This window comes from Pygoscelis adeliae, unplaced genomic scaffold, assembly GCF_000699105.1.
Source record: "Pygoscelis adeliae isolate BGI_AS28 unplaced genomic scaffold, ASM69910v1 Scaffold487, whole genome shotgun sequence".
Taxonomy (NCBI): Eukaryota; Metazoa; Chordata; class Aves; order Sphenisciformes; family Spheniscidae; genus Pygoscelis; species Pygoscelis adeliae.
This window is the reverse complement of record NW_008825078.1, coordinates 280,611-281,124: the sequence shown is the minus strand read 5'-3', so window position 1 is coordinate 281,124 and position 514 is coordinate 280,611. Positions and strand designations below refer to the sequence as shown.

Genomic DNA, 514 nt, shown 5'->3' with positions numbered 1-514 from the left:
CCCCCCAGCCTCTTCTCCCTCTGGGTCTCCACCCGCCCACCCACTAAGACCATGAACTTCGGCTGGCATCGCTCAGGTGAGCTGGGGGAGCACGGGTCCATGGGAGCCCCACAGCTGGGGTGGGTGCTGATGGCTCCTGTCCTGCAGAGGTGCTGGGCGCGCTGGCCTCTGTCCTCTCCATCTGGGTTGTGACCGGAGCCCTCGTCTACCTGGCGGCCGCCCGCATCATCAGGCATATGACATGAGTTGCGGGACTGAGCCATGCTGGCTACATCCGCCAGCGCTGTTGGTGTCAACGTGGTGTACGTCTCACACAGGGCTGTGCACACCCGCGTGCCCCTGCATACCCCCAGCCTGAGCCCTGGCCTCCCTTCCCATACCCCTGCCACACGTGTGCTCCTGGTACCCCAAGACACCCAGCCTTGGCCTCCAGGTCACCTTCCGTCCCTGTGCACCAGCCTCATATCCCCCAGCGCTGCCTCCCCCTATTCCCTGTCCCCATACACTCCCAGCT

The 514-nt window shown here is 65.0% G+C and overlaps 1 protein-coding gene across 1 annotated transcript in view; it reads left to right on the top strand.

Annotated features, from left to right (window-relative positions):
• Window positions 1-514, top strand: part of SLC30A3 (solute carrier family 30 (zinc transporter), member 3) — a 4,829-nt gene that overhangs the window by 3,353 nt on the left and 962 nt on the right. The window contains 3 exon segments of the mRNA XM_009326916.1: window positions 9-76; window positions 148-239; window positions 241-402. Coding sequence (XP_009325191.1) covers window positions 9-76; window positions 148-239; window positions 241-402 — 322 coding nt within the window.